Here is a 17722-nt window from a genome sequence, read left to right as displayed (position 1 = left end):
GGAGTGAAAACTGGGAGGAATATCTCCAAGTTGTCCAGAAATTGAAAGCCTGTGAAGACAAGAAGAAACGTAATGGGGTATGAGATCCAGGAATAATTGGATGGCAAGATCTTTGATGTCGCACTCAAGGAGCACCACGACAAGGTGGTGGCTCCCCAGACATGCCACCACTTCTACACCATGAACATGGTCGGGTACGTGCTCAAGAATGTGAAGTACCCAGTTTGCCCCCGAGTGATATAGAACATTATGAAGTTTGAGTGCTGCCATGGTGCACATTAGTGTGCAGCACTGGCTTGAAGGTTTGAAGCCTTTTCTGTCAATAATGTGGCTTAGTAGGTCAACAGGCACTGTGGATTGGAGAGAATGGATTGGAGAGAGTAGGAGCCTTTGATAATATGTATTGGAGATGTTGTTTACCACAAAGTGTGTTGTGATGCGACAAACTATACGCAATCTTGGTGCTCATGATCTCTTTTTATGTATCGTGAGCATGTGTAATTTGCGTATGCTTAATCATGAGTAAGTTATGTATGAGTGGGTCACATATTTCCTTATTAAAGTTTCTCACATCTCTTATCTACTAAATGTATTACTTTTTATGCATATGTGATCTCCCTCCATCTATTAGTTTAAATTTTTGGGTTGTATATTCTAAGATGTATTGAAACTAGTCTATCTTAGTTTGTTTTGCATGTCTGATTTCCGTTCGCCAAATTACACATGTTTTTTCTAGGCCAACTAACACATTAGAGGGGTGTTAAAGTATTTCATATCGTTTGTTTATGAGATTTATATGCACTTTATATATATGCGACCTCTCTCTATCGGTAAATTTAAAATTTTCAGTTGGACATTCTAGCACATTTTCTCTCCTTAATTTGCAACCCCTATAGTGGGTGCGACATCGACAGCCTTGGAATCCAGGTTGGTTCAGGTCCATGACACTTGATCACGAGACAAATAAAAGACTGAGGGGGCATGGGGTGTTGCTAGCATCAAATGAACAATGAGTCAAAGATTGGTTCAGGTCCCGTGGCACGATGCAACAACGGTGGGCAGCGCTGGCAATTGGGTCTCAATGCAACAACCAGTGGGGCGAAGATGACTCTCTCTCTCTCTCTCTCTCTCTCTCTCTCTCTCTCTCTCCCCCTCCCTCCCTCTCTGTGCAAGGGGTGGCTAGGCCTAAAGTTGGGGTTGTTGTTAACACCCTCATCTATGCACTTCAACAAATCTCCCTCACATATGAGTCTCCTATGTTGGGCTCACTCCCTCTTAATCGAGGCATCCTTCTATAACAATATTATCTCAACTCAAATCTTCACCTTGGCCTAGCCAAGTAATGGCAAATATTGGCGAGGAACAACATTTGCCCTTTAGACTCTACCTTAATTATCTTGGCCAAACCAAGCTTTTGTCGGGATGTCGTGAGAAACCATTCTTCATCTTGATAAAAGAGTCAAACTTGAGATTTTTTTTTTTTTTTGAAATATTTATCAAATACTTGTCGACAGCGAGGGCTTATCAATCAATCATTAACCTTTATACCACTTATTAGGTCAATGCAATGGAAGCCTAACACCTTTAGCAAAATAGACCATCATGACTGGATTTGTCAATATATTCAATTATATTCAATTTCATTTAAAAGCTTGAATCACTGAGACATAATCAAAATGGGATATATTAGTTACTCAACTTTACTCCACATTTGAATGTGATATTTCTTTTTGCCTACACTCGCGCGTGCAACTTAACGATAAATCCAACGTGGAACTTCTCCCAATACAAATGTAGGCATAGATTTCAATGTGCTTCCTTTGAGCACGAAAGGTGAGATTTTTGTAAGGTCTAGAGTTGAAGCCATCAGAAAAGAAAAAAGAAGCACGTGGCGGAATCATTGATTTTCTTCACGAAAATGAAGTCCTTGTTCTCCTATTACATAAGTGATACATTAAGAACAGGTCTGCCGAGTCGATTTGACTAACTCTTAGACTTGATAGACAAAGGTGGCACGCCAAAAAGATGTAGGTCTCGACGATCCCAACCCATGCAGAACCAAGCATTCGTATGCAGTCTCACTTGCGAAATACAAGCGATGTGGGACTTATTCATAGCTGATGGACCTCTATATGCACTTCCCCTTCGTCCCTTAAACCTGTGAGTTAGTCTAACTGATTCTCTAGGATCTTTTCTTAGATTATCACTTCTCAAAATGAAATTCTCATTTAAAATCGTAAAACTTGGCAAAAATTAATATTCAGTTGTAAAAAGTGCAAAAGATTGAGGGAGCACCTAGCGATCATTGTCGATACTTCTATATACGGTATTATTCATCCTTTAGTTTGTAGAATAAAAATTTGCTTTAACGGCTTGAATGGAATTTCATAAAAAATTAATAAATAAATAAATCTGAGATTGAGATCATTCTAACTTACTATATAAACAGTAGAGATATCAAATTCCCCATTTGAGAGGTTAGCATGGTGTTCCAATTTGGACGGACAAATTATACCCCATATCACTGCCCCTTTGCACCAGGTCGAATTCCAACCATCCATTCCTTATCTTCCAGAGAGTGATCTTCTATCCATTCTAAGGGAACTCTTGGACACACATAATTTCCATGTCGGGATTTCTTATTCACATACACGACTGTTGTTTGAACGAATCCATCGTGTAAAGCCGTAAGATCATCACAGTGGTTGGTCGAGCAGTCATGACTTGATTACTTTACAAGCCAATAATCATTGGTCTCATTTCCTAATCTATCCTGGGCATTAGAAAACTTTTATTAGTCTGTAAGAAATAGGTGCGCAACACCGGTCTTACGGCTTACTCGCATTGTGGTGAGGCGAGGATAGACGAGGTCACCCAGTTGGCGATGGTACGTGGACAAAATCTGCTGCCTCAAGCTGAACATCCTCTTGCAGTAATCTATAATCTGAAAAAAAAAAAGGTTACGGCGACTATTCTTGTCGGAGGTAGATTAGAATGTCAGAATTAGTGCAGGTGCTTTTGAGTTTCGGATGAAAGATTTCATGAAGTAGTTGACATGTGTCTGTGCACAACTGGATTGTCACGTTATCCTTCATCAAGCTCTTCGATAGTGAAACAAAAAACGACTTTATGTGCATTGGTGCGAGTCAATATCACAGTGTTCATATATCTCCAAAATGATTTTGCCAACAGCATATAGATCAATCTTTATGCGAAGTCGGATAATATATTTGTTTGATCAATTAGTCATATGGATTAATCAACAATTGGGAAGATCTCATACTTACGAGGTTAATTTGGTGGTCGAATGGGACGTGTTTGTACATTTAAACAAATGAGAATTTTGAATATATTCATAAAGAAAAAATTGAAAAGATCATAAATATCCAGAAGGAATTTAAAAGGATATGCATGAAATGACTAGCAGAATTTGAGCTTCCTCACTTGTGATCATTAGAAGTGAGGAAATGTCAAGTTAAAATGCATTACTGATTAATGTTCTTATATAAGCAGAATTTAGGCCATAGTGACTGACAGGAAAATTCATTATATGTGATGAATGTCATAATCAAAATGCATTTTCTCAAGTTATTTGTAAATCCATCTTGAGAATGTTGAATAATGATAGATGATTCTTAAATCCCAAACACCAAACTCATTAGACTAAATAAATAATTCAGATAAGTGCCAAACTACGGCACAATGCATACATTTTCGATACAGCAAGATGGGCTCGACTTCCAACTTTTATATTTAACTCTTTCTATAGCACTGGAAAATTTGAGTTTACATTGAAACATTTTAAGACATATAAATTTCGAAACGTTCAATAAATTAGGAATTTATTTTAAGATTTTGAATGTATTCGTGGAGAATTTCTTTGTTGGGCTATCAGATCACATTAAATTCAGATTCCCAATTATTGTCCTAAGAAGTGACGAGTGGGCAAATAATCTCCAATAGATAAAGGGGGACCGATGAGCCCTCTCTGTTTTTAGCACGTGTTGAGATAATGACGAGGAGACATTGCATTCATTATCCGTTTCGTCTTGTGACTTAAGCTGTGGTTTAGGGGCCTCCAAGGCGATGGAGGTCGCCTCGTCTCAGGTTCACACAACAAATTTGTCCGAACGCGTCTTTTTTTCGTGTCTTTTGATGCAGGTATTTGTGTGTATTTGCCAGGATTAACCATACCCTGCAGAACTGTAGAGCACGTTGTAGCCAAACACCTTAGTTCAATCACTGTCATGGCACATCACAATATATAAAGAACTTGTGGCACTGGGGCATTGCAAAGTCGGACTCGACAAAACCATAAACGAAATACTTTGTGCCATGGTATGGAGTTCCTATGGTAACCCTTACAAGAGGTACTTATGCTAATTGCACACTTTCATCCCTTGCTAATGATAATATATATAGATATATACGGGTGTTCTTTATATATAAAGACACACATGAGAACTCTAATCTCGTCTACAAAATGGACATGGTGTACAAAAAGGACATGATGATTACTGAGAGAGGGAGAAAGTAGAGTATGTTAGAGAAAATGAGGAAGTTCGTGGCTTAAAGAAGAGTTAATACCTTGCTATATAAAAAAGTGTGGATGAAATACTCATCAAAATTTGGATCAATGAGTAAAGGTAGTGGAATGTAATGGTAATCTGGAAGTAAATATGAACAATTGGGCGTTCTTTGATTGATTAAGAGTTCTTTATAAAAGTTACAATGCAGGAATATATAACTCACAATCGATTGTTACAAGCGGTTGCTAAAACTTCACTACTAAATGCTTATATCGACTCCACTACTCATTAATTACTATCGACTAAAATACTTGGCAATTTTTTGGTGTCTATCTCAACAAAAAATCACAAACACTATCCTCATGACATGTTTATCTTATATTGATTTTCGTCTTACAAAACATTTGAAATTGATAACTTTATGACACATCTACCTCAAATTAATTTTTGTATAACAAAGGGCCCAAATTGGTACCCTGACCCAAATCTACCACCCATGTCATTCCATTCTATATCCTATCAAAATGTATCCGTGTTAACACACGTGACAAATGATATGAAAAATGACAAATTCAACATAGAAAATCTACGTGTTATATATATCCTTCAATGTCACTAGTTTGTGATCATCTTTTGATAGTACACACACTATGTTCGGTGGGTGGAAATCTATCTATAGTGGAAATGTCATTTGGCATTTTAAATAAATACTAACCATAAAAAGAAAGTAAGAGTAGGGTTTTTCACAGGGATGAACATTGAAGTTTCTAATAAAGTAGAAAGATACGGTCTCGAATCTGAGAGATTTTTATTAGTGCTATCTGAACACGCTCAATCTGGGCCAGTTTTATTCGCCTACTGATGCTATAAATTAAAAAAAAAAAAAAAAAAAAAAAACCCTAGATCTCCTTGATGGTCCCCTCCAACTTCTATTTATCTATTAAGATGAAACGTGTCTCCGTTTTGGTCACTCGTTCCCAATCTACTGCAATTATCGAAGCTGGTTCTCCCATCAACAGCAAAGAGAAACAAACATAATCTTTCGATTTCTATTTGAAACACGACAAACATCAAATGTCTCCGAGAATTCACTGCATATTCGTCCGTTTTGCGCTGACGGTGATGGCTTGAGTGTTATCTGAAAGATTAGAATGTGCCGTATCATCCAAGGTGACGTAGCGGCACAAGGGGTTTGTTGCTAATAATCTCTGGGAAATTAGGGGACCATTGACAGCGCTACGAGCATCATCACCAACTTGATCGTCAATCGTCATCGTTCGTTATTAACCATGATAGACTCCCCTCTCTTTTAGCACGTGTTAGGATTATCGACGAAGAGACATGCATTCATTGTCTCTTTCAGCTGGCTACTCAAGGCCGTGTTTTTTGGGTCCACAAAGGCAAATGGAGGTCTCTTCTCGGTTTCTCACTACAAATTTGTCCGAATGGTACGTCCAAAACGGTTGATGCGTGGAGCACGTTTGGAGACAAACAGCGTACTGCGATCACTGTCATGGTACGTCCCGATATGGAAACAGATCCACGTGATTTGCTCTTTTTCGCCGAACGTGTCCCTCATCCAATGGTTCAATGCAAAATGGGGCTCGGACGGATCCACCCAACGGAATATTCTGTAGTATAATTCGAATTCCTATATGTACCTAGAAGATATAGTTACACTAATTGCACTCTAGTCCTTTACAAAGAGTAAAGTGCGAGATTTCATGGCTCGCAATCGACTGTTACAAATGATTATCAAGACTTCTTCACTCATCAGTTACATGAATGACTACATGACTCTATTACTAAATAGTTACATCAATTTCACTACTTGACAATTAAATGAATTTATTACATAAACGATTATATCTATTTTACTACTCGATTGCATCAACTCCACTACCTTAACGGTGTCTATCGACCAAATTGCCGACTATAACATTTGGACATTTTCTCATAAAAAAAAAATTGAATGATTTATCAACCATGCATTTCTTTTAAGTTAGGTAATTAAGAGTCATCATATACCCCATTATCATCGGTAAATTTGATTGCTTGCTACCCAATTACCTCTTGAATTATTTTTAGGGACAAATAATTGACGTATGGCTCAATGAATGGCATCACTTGCAATTTGTTTACTAAGTCTTCCTTTCTTGAAATTACTTGGCCTTCAATTAATTATTTGGGCCATCTTTCAAAAATAACTCAAAGATTTTGTCCAATTTATTAATGTTGAACGTGCAAACTTGAGTGTCTTTAGTCTTAGCCATTGTTGTTTTCTTTATTTTGGAAGGCTTTAAGGCTGGAAAAACATAAAACTTGTTGAGCACTTCTTCTTTTGCCACAACTATTTTAATATTTTATGTTGGTTAGATTCATCCACTAACTCATATATTTCCATTGAAGCCACATTTTGTGTAACGTCTTCATTATTTTTTTTTTATATTAAACACATCAATTTTTTTACGTCAAATTATAAAATTAATATATATATGGTACATATATATGTCGGACAATAGATATGGGTTGGATACTGATTTGGAATCTTTACTAGTATTAATCATAAAAATAAAAATAAATAAGTAAGAGTAGAGTTTTCCATGAGGATAAACAATGAAGGTTCATGATATGTATTTTTCTAATAAAGTAGAGAAATATTGTCTCGAATCTAAGAGATTTTTATGGGTGCTCGTCGGTTTGTATAACACGTCCAAATTGGGCCCAGTTTTTTCCGCCTATCGAGGCAATAAAATAACAAGCCTTGGATTTCTCCTTGATCCCTCCAAAGTCTCTTTATTAACATAAAGAAACTGGTCCCAAAGAAACTGGTCCCCCCATCAACGTCGAAAGAGAAACAACATAATTTTTCATTTCAATGTGAAACACGACGACATAAAGTAATTCTAAGAATTTACTACATTTTTTGTCCGTTTTGTGCTGACGTAATGGCTTGAGTGATTAGGTGACGTCCCTCAACATACTTTTCTCGACACCAATTGATGGTCTAGTCTTATCGGAACCAAAGGAAAAGGGGTCTAGCATTTGATTTGGATTGGTGGATATTTTTCTCAAATTGTAACTTCATTAACTAAGAATAATTTTTGAGACTATTCTCTCGTTCGGTGAATGAAATCATAGGATCAAACTGATTTGTGTGTTGTTATAAAAGATTGATGGAATAGAAAGATTTAGATAAGTCGTATTATGTTTTTTAAAAAAAAAGTAACATAAAGGTCCATTTATTGCCTCTATTCATGATTGTACGTATGTCTATTGCTTTTACATTTTATTTTTGCAATTTTGACCATTTCATCCGTCTCATGACACCAGTGCAAGATTAATGCGCCGTTTCTTTCATCGGTCAATAGAAAACTTACAAATGCATTCACGTTCTTGCCCTTGGCAGGTGACTAAGAAAACACATGATGATGGAGCCACTGTACCACTGAAATTGAGTTGATATGAAGTGGGGGACAAGATTTGATTTGATTCTCGAAAGTCATCAATGAAAGGCAGGTCAAGCCAATTGAGCGACCTCTTTTTTGATCTTTCCACGTTTAAAATTGATTATGAATCATCTTGCTTGCATATTCTTTTGGAGGGTCACTTCGTGTGTCAATTTCTTGCTCTTTATCTATTTGACATGCATAAGACATTGAGTGAAATTCATTTAATAAGATGACCAAAGACTTCCAAACAACCCATTCTTAATAAACAAAAAAATGAGGTTGAAACCCATCCGTTTCCGAAAATAAGAGCACAAGAGAAAGCGAATACATGATACTAGTGATCCACAGTGTATTTGCTGATTGAATGCTAGATTAGTGAAACTGAGTACATAATCGCAAGTTGTACATTCTATAAGTGAAAGTATTTGGTAGATGACAAACTATTTAGCTGGTTAGGGGTTAAATAAATACTGGAAGTATTCAAATTTAGGTGTGTCTACCAACTTATTTTAAATTTTTTACTTGGAGGAGTGCAAAACTACAAAATTAAATTGAATTTATTAGTGTGTGGTTTGATTCGTAAGTTATCAAGTCAAACTTGACTTTACTATTACTTGTTAAATCTTTCAATATCGTTGATATTATATATATGTAGATACTTGATAAAATTATTAACATTTGAATTTATCAATGAAATTTTGGCAGGATATCTTTTTAGCCCATTGACTCGACTTAAAAGTGTAATTTGCCAACCAAATATATATTTTCTTATACATGAGACATCATGAAATCAGGATAACGAAATATTGATGGTCGAGAAATTTAAAAAAAAAAAAAAACTAAGATGTAATAATCAAAAGCAAGAAACAAGTCTTAAAATGGTTAGTAGAAAAAGGGGTTCTAATTAGCAATACTTTAGAGAGTAAAAATTATCTAAGTACGTAACCCTAATTAGTTAATGTTGCAACTTAAATTCATTTAAGGCCTAATTGGAGTGCTAATGAATTCTTGGGGAGAGAAACAAATAGGTCTAAGCAAGTCCCTTAAAAGTTTCATCTTGATCTTCATTCGAATCTTGAGATCACCAAAATATAAAATAATTAGAGGTACTTCCTCTCTTTAGGGATGAAAAAGATATAGGAAGAATTAGGGATATGAGACGTAAAGGCATCAATACATTAAAATAAAGAACACATTTATGAAGCTCACTAACCTCACAATTCACAGATGGAAAGGCTGCGAAAATCTTCGTAGAAGTGAAAGCTTCTTTTAATTTTGGTGAGGATCCCTTTAACCAAATCGAGCATCCAAGAAATTCCCTGGTTAAAGGAGTGCTAATGAATTATTCTGGCGTGGGGGGTGGGATGTTGAGAGTTGAAGCACCTTTGCCCTACCACCAAAAAGAGACGATGCAAAATCAAAGCACCTTGTCCTATCAGACACGTGAATCGCGCCCTCCATTTTCTCAACCAATTTCTCTTTTATTTTCCCTCCCGTTTTATAACATATAAAAGCTGGTAAGGCTTCCCAATGATTAGTAGAAATCATTATTCTATGAAAATATCTCCCATTACTATAAAAAAAAATTTCCGTCACTAAAGAAATGCTAATAAATAATATAAAATATCATGTGCAAACATGGGCTAATACATCTAAAGATAAACAAACACATAGACAAAGTTATAGTTGTAAACTCATTTATTCACATAACAATGACAATATTTAGCTAATGAATGAGGATTTCAGAAATTGGGTGATTTAGTTAAAACGTGTAAAATGAGAAATCAAACCACAGTAATTAGATTAACACTTATCAGAAAATACATTCTAGTTTGAAATCAAAATTGAAAACATAACTCAACAATATACATTTTGTGCAGACTTTTTAAGAATTTTGTACTCAATAATTCAGTAACCACAATGATTGGACTTATAATAATAATTCATCTTGCAATTATTCTGCAATATAACTCCTTACTTCTTTACCTTAGAGATTTAAAAATTCTTTATAGGGAGCGAGTTTGGTCATAAATTGCTTTTACTTCATCCGTTGCTCCAAAGTGCATGTTGCGTGTTATTCATGAGCAACTAAAAATCCGAGAAGTATCTTAGAATACAATAATAATGATAAGCATACTTCTACGAATATAGTATTTCTAAAAATAAAAAATAAAATTGTAAATTAATTTAAATCTGTTGAAATTAAATTATAATCAGTATTATTATTTCCAATACTCAGCATTTATTGACTCTAATAAATTTATTGGTATATCGAATTATTACAACATACAAATTATGATTACATGAAATTTCACTAGAGCATGTTAATGCAACAATTCTCGGATGGTATCGAAATTTACATACTTAAAATAGTCTATATATATTGAAAACTAAATGGTTAATATCATGAAAAACTCTAAACTTGTATACTTGTGATAAATTTATCCCAAACTAATTTTTTAACTACCAAAAAACCACTTACATCATTGGATGAGCATAAATTTGGTAGAGATGAGTGGTAAATTCATCACTAAGAGAAATGTACCCATTTAGAGTTTTTAATAATAAAAAAAATAGTTTCGGTAAATTTGTCACATATATACTACTTTTGGAATTTTTTTATGTATTGACCTATAAAAGAATTACTTCACAATGGAAACTTGTGCTGGTAATGTGGTTGGTCAAGTCATACAAAATTAATTCCAACGGACATGAAGAAATGGTTCCAATTTTGAATATGGAACACATCTCAATCTCAAAAGTCTTTGGTTCATCTAAAGCGGTGCCGAGTTCAACGCTTGACTTATTTACACACTTACACCTCGTTAGGGTTGTAGTGACAAGTTCATCTATCGAGACCTTATTGTTCAAATAATATTCTGTAACGAGCGTACCACCCTCGTAATAATGCTCGAACATTTGTTGATATTGGTCACTCTCTTTTGGATAGTTTTTCGTTCACCTAAAAACATTTTTTCAAATTTAATATTTTCTATCTCTAGTCTCTTTCCTTGCTTCCACGGCTATAAATAGAGCAAGCCTGCCCTCACCCCACCACACCGCCCACACACTCTCTTCCTCCTCTAGTTTCTAAACACTCAAAAGCCTAGCCTCTCTCCTCTTGCTCTATTTCTCTGAGATTCTAGATCATGGCGAGCAAGACCCTCGGCCAGATTCTCCGGAGGGAGAGGAGCAAGGTTGACCAGAGCATGTTGAACAGCCTGCTTGCCATCTTCGACGACGAGAAGTTCATGAAGGAGATGGTGGACACTCACGCTCCCGACGAAGGAGACGTTGACGTCCAGTCTCTCTTCCTTCTCGTAGACAACGCCCTCCGTGGAACTGCCACAATCGCCGACTCCGTCATCAACCCTAAGGTAAAACTTGAAATAATGCCATATGTGTGGAGGCGTGTGAGAGATACAGTCTAAATTGGTTTTACTAAGTAAGCTTAACAATCTATCAAAAGGGTGCATTTATGGTGTAAGCGGTAGTGAATTTGACCATCTTTCGCAAACAAACCCAACACTGCATTTGATTGGCCGAAAATAACTCTACATCGGATATCTTTTATCCACTCCGATATTTGTCGTAATGTGAAAATATTGATAAAAAGAATTCTCACCTAGAGGGTGAGGTATAATGTGGGTATGGTGTATAACATAAGTCAATCTTCCACACTTACCACATACTTTATTAGATATTAGAAATTTTATTATACCTTTGTCCATTTCTTCCTTATTTTATCTAATAAAGGCGAAATTCCTCAACAATAATGGACCTAGAACTTTTGGGTGGGGACCCAAATATTTTACTAGTACAGTTACGCCACGTACAATTATGATGAAGACTATCCAATCTAACAAGGACAGAAGGGACTGACGTGACATCTCTCCCGGTCTCCCTCTCTCTCTCTCTCTCTCTAGATCATGCTGTACTTGCTTCTGCCTTGACTTCGCCAAGATGAAAAGATAAAGATAAAGCAATCGATATGATAGACATGCATTATTGAGCTATGGGCAAAAGCACGTTGGTTGTCCACCCCGCTTGGCCCTTTTTCTACTTGCTTTTTTTATCTTTTGACATGGCCAAGGACAAACGAGAAAGATAAAGCAATTGATCTGAAAATTATCGGACAGAATTAATTAATCTTATTTTTATAAGAGTCTATTTATTAATTTGCCCAGTAGTGAAAATTTCAATTCTTTTGTATGCAAGAGTAGATTTCGAATAAAAATGCGTTTGGTGAAAATTTTGTTATTGAGAACAAATTTTTCTTTTTTTGTTTTCGGAAATAGATTTGAAACATAATCGAGAATTAAAAAAATTGATTATTTATTTCAGAACAATTTTAGAATCAAGCACTTATTTTCTCTCTTTTCTTTTCTTTTTCTTGTTCTTATTCCCTCTTTCTTCTTCTTCAACTGCTCCCGCCACTGCTGCCCGCCACCATCCACCGTACACCGCTCACTGTCGCCAATCACCGGTGACCAGTCTGGCGAACTCGTTGGAAGCTCGCCAGGCTAGGACGAGGTCCGACAAGCTCACCAGAGGCTCGCTCAGCCACCAGCGAGCAACGCTCAGCCTCGCCAAATCGAGTGAGGCCGAGCCTTGCCGGTGGCCAGGCGAGCCTCGCTGGGCCTCCCCCAGCCACTGGCGAGGCCACTCACCCAACCAAGGCTCAGCTGAGCCTTGCCTAACTGTCGGCGAGGCTCAACTGACAAGGCACGACCTCACTGAGGGCCGGTGACACTCTAGTGACGTTGCCAGCCACCTTGAAGAAGAAGAAGAAGAAGGGGAGAAAGAATTTTTTTTTTAAAAAAAATAAAATAATAATAAAATTATCTAAAAATTAAAAAAAAAAATTGAAGTAGCAATTTTGAGGACAATGCCAAACGCAATTCTATTCCGATAATTAAAATTTTATATAGTTACAAAATGTTTAAAATGCTTAAAAGTTATTCCCGAAATAGAATAAAAAAAATTATATTTTTTCCCGAGAACAAAAGTGTTACCAAACGCACCCTAAGTAGAACTGTTGATGGCTCAAGAGAAAATGACAGGTACCAATTATCATCCCCCTAGAAATATATCGAATTTTCATGTTTCGCATCCGCTCTTCCATTTATGTGTACTATGTTGCAAAAGGTCGAATGGCTAGAGAATATTCTAACGGTAAAGTTAAATGATATTCGCCAAAAAAATTCACTTTTCCTAACCAGGAAGCAATCCACTAGCACTTGCAGTCAATTTTTGTGAGGCTTTTATTGATCTATCTAGTCACTAGATTATCTATTCATTCTTCATTCAACGACACGATAGTCGATATGGCATAAGGGATTAAATTGGCCTCATGATAAGTTGTTACTCATTTAATTTATTATAGCTGTATTTTGTTAAGGGCGTTCATTTATTCCCTATTTCCGTAGGGTTTGGACAATCATTCTTTTAGTTTTACCTTTAGAATTCTTTTGTTTAGTATGATTTAATAAGCTTTTTCTGAAAATTGAGGAATCTATAACACTTACAAAATCAATCAGATAAAATTTTATTATTATCAACGATAATAATAAGGCAAAAATCATTCTTAAAATGTTTAAATTTTTTTAAATTTTACACGAAACAATTGCACCTTAATATATATCTTCACCACTAGTGACTTTTTTAATAAAAACTGACGATTTTTTAGATATAAATTCTGATCATATCTCTATACAAAATTTCTATGATATAACTGTGGATTTCCTTAGTTTAGCAGTTAAAAAAAAATCTCATAATTTCGTTTAATTAGTACCTCCCTTCCTCTCTCCCTCTCTAACAATAAGTCTTACATATGCATACACTATAGGGCACTCAAGGATCTGGAGGCCCTGCATTCAAGCCACCAAAAGAAGGCTTCAATCCACCCCTAGCCGCAATCAACGAAGTGGCTTGTGAGGTATGTTACTATGTCCCTTCTAACAATTTATTTTCGTTAAGTGAAGAATGGCTGTTGCTTTGGCTATTTTTTTACTGTTTTGAGCTTGGTAATAACTAATCCCATTTATCAACATTATCAACATCATGTTATCAGATCACATGCAAGGCATTAGACACCAAAAATGTGCGTGAAACGATGATCTCGATCTTTCATGAGCTATCGAGCTACTCCTGGGTCAATAAGGCTGTGATTACCCTTTCGTCGCTTGCTCTATTCTATGGCGACTTTTGGCGACTCGCTCAAATCCAACCATCAGACAAGCTCGCGGAATCGCTGGCCATACTGAAGGGGTTACCTGCAATCACCAAGCCCTCGGACGTGCAAAAGATCCAAGTGTATGGAGTTCTGAATGAAATGATCAAGACCACATTGAGCATGACCGAGTGCATCGTGGAGTTCGAGCACGACAGTAAAGACGTTCCCGAGCTGTCCACAGCAATCGACATCCCAAGCAGCGTTTATCAGATCATCATCGGTGTCCTTGCTTGCTCGATTCAGTTCACCGGCCTCATCAGCCTCATCGATGAGTACGAGCCATTAACGATCCCTTTTTTGTGTCTCTTTTGGGAAAAAGAAACATGTTTTATGGCTTTTATTTTATTTTATGAAAATATGTAATGAATCATCTAAAAGCATTTCAACATACTTGAATTTTAAAGGAGAGCATTTTTTTTTTTTTTTCTTAAAGAGGGCTTCCTGTTATTTTCAGCTACAAGGGAAAAGATCTTCTGACCTTTGTTCGGAAAGTGAACATGATCCACCACACTATCAAGAGACATTACGAAGATTACAAGCAAAAAAAGGGTAAATGTTAATTTTTCAATTTATGATATTTATGCTTTGAATATTAGACTAATGTTCTCATCAGTTTCAATTTGAATGCAGAGGAAATTAGAGAGTATCAGAGGCTGCAGCGACTATTCAATGCCCCTACGGATAATGTGGAGCTCATCAAGGCCTTGGTTTACATCAAGGACGATCCTCAGCCACTTTACATTGGCTCAAAGAAGACCACGGTTCAATCTTCTAACTCTCTGATTCCACAACACTTTTTTTTTTTTTTTGGTCAAACTTCATAGTTGAGTACCACAATGATGCTATGGTCGTAATCGTCATTGTCAAAGATCTCTTTTTCAACTGACTTGCTGAAATCAAAACATAACATTTGTTCTCACCTAAGTGGCACTTATATACCTAGTTTTGGGCCTGGCGTAAATTTGTGTGGTTGACTTTAGTGGTAGCGACCAACGGAGTGAAATGTTGATCCTCCTTCATCGTTCCCCTACATACAGGATAAGGTCGAGTCCCTGCGGAGGAAGAATGTGATGCTGCTGATTTCCGACCTAAAGTTGACCTCTCACGACCTTTCCATCCTCATCAAGATCTACAGCGAGCGCAAGTTCCATGAGGAGCGCTATGAGATCGTGTGGATCCCGATCATCGAGCAAGAAGGCGATGACGTGAACAACCAGTTCAAGAATCTACAGTCGCAAATGCCTTGGTACTCAGTGCGCTACCCGACACTCATCAACAAGGTGGCCATCAAGATCATCAGGGAGAAGTGGCACTATAGGCAAGAGACCATCGTGACTGTGTTGGGTCCCCAGGGACGAGTCTCAAACAAAAATGCCATGAGCATGATTAGGCTTTGGGGATGGGATGCTTTCCCTTTCACTGAATCAGTGGGAGCAAGCCTATGGAGCAAGCCTGGCATCAGCTGGTTTGAGCTCTTGCTGACTGACATGGTCATTCCTAAGATAAATGAAGCTGTAAGTAGTTCTATGTTTTTTTAATTCTTTTTCACTTTCCTTTTAACCATTCACTTAAGGAAGAAAAACTGTTCTCTGAGTTAATTTATAAGATCTTAATTAATTTATGGAGAGGTGGAAAGATTTTTATTTGAATTTAGAATCAATTGAAGGAAACTAAGCAGACCGTTTCACAGTGTCTTGTTTCTGCTAACGTATGCTACCCATCTTATGTTAGAGGTAGGCTTTGCCGAAATTTTGTGGAAAACTTGAAACTAGAGGATGATCGTTTGCTTTTAGATTGTAGAGATATGCGGACTGATCCGTAAGAACCTTTTCATCGATTACTTATCCGATTGATTATCATTATCAGATCAAGTCTCGAAAGTACATCCTCCTTTATGGAGCTGAAGACAACAAGGCAATCCACGAAATTGAGGAGCCAGTGAAGAAGATCATCGAAGATGGCGTCCCCATCGCCGCCTACAATGTCACCAAAATCAGCTCTTCTGGAGCCGCCTCGAGAGCCTTATGCTCTCGAAACTGCAAACCAAAGCGGATGTGCACGAACCCCTCATGCAGGACATCCTCTGCCTCTACACCAACTTCAAGAAGGATGGTGGGTTCGCGGTCCTCACGAGGGGTCGCAGGTTGTGATCAACGACTCGATAATCGACGTCACCAAGGTCTTGTCCCAGTACGAGACCACTTGGAAGAAGCAGGTCAAAGGGAACGAGAAGACGTTCGACGCGGCCTTCAAGGAGCACCGCGAGCGGGTCTTCGTCCTTCCGAGGTGCCACCACTTCTACATCCCGAACATGGTGGGCTACATCCCGGAGGACGTGAAGTGTCCGGTTTGTCCCCGCATGATGAAGAACATTGTCAAGTTTGAGTGTTGCCATGGCGCACATTAGGGAACCTATGCGTCTCTCTGTTGGTCCATGTCCACAATAAAGGAGTTATGCGAGAACTCCATAGGCCGGGACATGAAACAAAAGGCCTGTTTGCTGAGTCCTTTGAGTTTGTGAGTTGCCTACGTTTAGGGCAACCATTATCTAAGTTGGCATGTACAAGTACTTCGTTTGAGCACGTGGTTTTTCGCTCTGAAAATGCTTTGGTCCTCTTTCTCGTACTCCCTGCATCTACAAAATGACCAATTACCGTCCAAAAGCAACTTAGTAAATGGATGAGCAACTTAACATTTAAATAATTGACCACGCTTTCATTTAATAACTTAAATTTTTAGAGTCCGACTATTAGACCTTAGAGCAATTGGCTTCAGCAAGAAATCATGGAAAAGGAAAATCGAAGATAGAGAGAATAACTAGGTGAGGATTTTCCACATGCAATATCTAATTGATACTCGTAGACTTGTAGCAGCCTATACTGTAGTGAGAGAACGACCCAAAGGAACTATATACAAACTATGTCATTGACACAACAAGAATACTGTTTGATTGGACTGAGACAAAGAAACGTTGCGGGATCGAAGAATGACATATAAGAAGCAAAAATAAGTGATTGAGCAAGAAGAACGTGGAAACTTAGGGAGAGCCCCATATATAAGGGAACGTGGAGATCACCAAGGACAAATTGAATTGTGCTAATTGCACAGCTGGACTAAAATTCTTCTCCAAGAACTCATGCCCATCCCGTTGGTAACATGTTGTGGTCATCCCGACGGGCATTGGAGAAATATGGGTTTAGAGGTGTTGGCACCTATAATTTTAATGACCCATTTATGCATTTATTTCATATAAAATTAGAGATCGAACACTGACCCCTAAACAAAAATATTAGGTTAATTACACATAAATATTAGGAGCATTTTTACGGTAATAAGCCCATGTAGTATATTTTAATTGCATTAAGGCTAGAAGGTCTTCAGCATAAGTGAAATAGAATAAGCCCGTGTAAATTGAAATTTCGGCCAAGCCCGGCCCAAGTTTACACGTTGATATTGCAGTTAGAAGTAGTAGGGACATACTGTATTAAAAGCTTCGGTCAATTGGA

General features: G+C 37.3%; 1 protein-coding gene across 2 annotated transcripts in view; it reads left to right on the top strand.

Moving 5' to 3' along the window:
* LOC104456128 (protein SIEVE ELEMENT OCCLUSION B) overlaps nt 1-16841 on the top strand; it is a 73519-nt gene extending 56678 nt beyond the window's left edge. The window contains exons 1-7 of one of the 2 annotated variants that reach the window (XM_010070860.3): nt 11112-11358; nt 13830-13919; nt 14055-14488; nt 14671-14765; nt 14847-14977; nt 15254-15730; nt 16083-16841. In XM_010070860.3, coding sequence (XP_010069162.2) covers nt 11131-11358; nt 13830-13919; nt 14055-14488; nt 14671-14765; nt 14847-14977; nt 15254-15730; nt 16083-16601 — 1974 coding nt within the window. In that variant the 5' untranslated portion in view covers nt 11112-11130 and the 3' untranslated portion in view covers nt 16602-16841. Of the gene's footprint in view, nt 1-11111; nt 11359-13829; nt 13920-14054; nt 14489-14670; nt 14766-14846; nt 14978-15253; nt 15731-16082 lie in introns of those variants that run through there. The other variant, XM_039300974.1, reaches the window with a different exon arrangement.
* The last annotated feature ends 881 nt before the right edge of the window (nt 16842-17722 follow it).

The sequence above is a fragment of the Eucalyptus grandis genome, chromosome 8 (assembly GCF_016545825.1).
Source record: "Eucalyptus grandis isolate ANBG69807.140 chromosome 8, ASM1654582v1, whole genome shotgun sequence".
Taxonomy (NCBI): domain Eukaryota; kingdom Viridiplantae; phylum Streptophyta; class Magnoliopsida; order Myrtales; family Myrtaceae; genus Eucalyptus; species Eucalyptus grandis.
Note: the sequence above shows the minus strand (reverse complement) of the source record. Positions and strands in the feature narration are given on the sequence as shown.